This window comes from Pseudomyrmex gracilis, unplaced genomic scaffold (assembly GCF_002006095.1).
Source record: "Pseudomyrmex gracilis isolate BER0280 unplaced genomic scaffold, ASM200609v1 scaffold_5324, whole genome shotgun sequence".
In the NCBI taxonomy this organism is placed as follows: domain Eukaryota; kingdom Metazoa; phylum Arthropoda; class Insecta; order Hymenoptera; family Formicidae; genus Pseudomyrmex; species Pseudomyrmex gracilis.
The window spans coordinates 1-1,834 of NW_018025908.1; the positions used below are offsets into that span (position 1 = coordinate 1).

The 1,834-nt window shown below is 37.4% G+C and overlaps 1 protein-coding gene across 1 annotated transcript; it reads left to right on the forward strand.

Moving 5' to 3' along the window:
- Window positions 1-382: 382 nt before the first annotated feature.
- Window positions 383-1,715, forward strand: LOC109863479 (the record flags this gene model as incomplete). Its single annotated transcript, XM_020443743.1, has 1 exon — window positions 383-1,715. A coding segment is annotated over exon 1 (1,333 nt), but the record flags the coding sequence as incomplete, so codon positions are not given.
- Window positions 1,716-1,834: the final 119 nt, after the last annotated feature.

Below are 1,834 nucleotides of genomic sequence, written 5' to 3' on the forward strand. Positions count from 1 at the left end.
TATCAACCTAGAAATGGAAAGAACTACACAAGTTGCATACTAGAAGTTACACCGGAGTTGCGCAAAAAATTATTCGACAACAAAAGAATTTACTTAAGATACTCATCTTGTCGTTTCGCGGACCACATNAGAATAGTGCAATGCTACAAATGTTTTACTCTCGGACATATTGCCAAGAATTGCAAATCTGCAGTTGCCTGCGGGCACTGCTCTGGTTCGCATGAATTGAGAGAATGCAAAAACAGAGAGTTGCCTCCTAAGTGCTGTAACTGCAGCCGATATTCTAAAAATATGACAGGTAACGATGCACATTCCGCTTTTGACACAAAGAAATGTCCCATACTATGTAGCAAAATGAAGGAAAGAATCTCTAACATCAATTATGGATAGTTCACATATAGAATATGAGGATATTTGCATATGTCATGTTAACTATCAATCTCTAATAGCGCACTTTGATGAATTTAGTGACTTTTTTGTCGATTCTAAGTATCATGTAATTTGCTTGTCTGAAACCTGGCTGAAACCGGAGGTCTCTGATAGTATGATCGCACTTCCGGGTTACTCGATTCTCAGATGCGACAGAACTGGACGTAGGGGCGGAGGAGTTGGCATATATCTGCGCAGTTCCCTAGTTTGCGACATACTAAAACAGTCAACTATTGATGAAAACTTGCGCAAGCCAGAGTTTATTATAGCACGGATTAGTTCTGGTCCAACATCTGATCTCCTCTTGGCGGTCGTATATCGACCTCCTAACTGTGGATATATTCAAGAATTTCAAAATNCGTTCTTAGATCTGCATATAGGTTTTTGCCATTCAATGATCTTTGGCGATTTCAACACGGATATGACTGTTAGTACTTATGATAGCATGCAATTACTAAACTTCATTACATCTTCTAACTTACATCTCGTACCTTTTGGTGCAACGCATCACTTGAAAAATTCCAATACTTTCATAGACTTATGTATTATTGATGATGCATCCAAATTGAAAAATTTTAATACGATGGGAGTTCCATTTCTATCGGCGCATGACATGATTGAGGTGACGTATGATGTGTGTATCAAACGTCGCACTCCTAGAACAATAACATGCAGAAATTTCAGTGACTTCAACATGCAAAATTTTATATCAGACATATGTAAACATAACTGGATGGATCTCTTCACATCAACCAATATTGAGGATAAAGTCGACATTTTCAATAGTACTATGACTAATTATTTAAATAGACACGCACCTCTGAAAAGGATACAGTGTAGGAATTTACCAGCGCCGTGGCTTACTGCTGAGATTAGAGATGTCATGCGTGTAAGAAATAGATTAAGAAGAGTCTGGCGTAGAAGTAGAAATGTTGCAAGTTATGAGAGCTTCAAAACTATGAGAAATACCGTTCAGAATATTATCAGAACAGCTAAAAAGAATTATTATATGTCTATTTTTAACCAGAAGGACAATCCAAACACTATATGGAGCAAGCTAAGACATCTTGGACTCATCAGGGCAAAGAAAGTGAAACCTCTTGCTTGTACAGTCAATGATATTAATTTATTTTTTGCGAATAGTGTAGTCTCATTGGATAGTAGCTCCCCGGAATCAACATATGGGTTTTCTGATGACACCTTTGATGACAGCAAACTATTTTTCAAATATGTACTGCCGACGACTATCATGAAAGCTTTTGCCAGAATTAAATCCAATGCCACTGGTTCGGATGGCATATCAATAAAAATAATTAATTTGACACTGCCATACTTAACATCAGTGTTTGAAGACATTTTCAACAGTTCACTTATGTGTGGTAGTGTTCCTGCGATGTGGAAATTT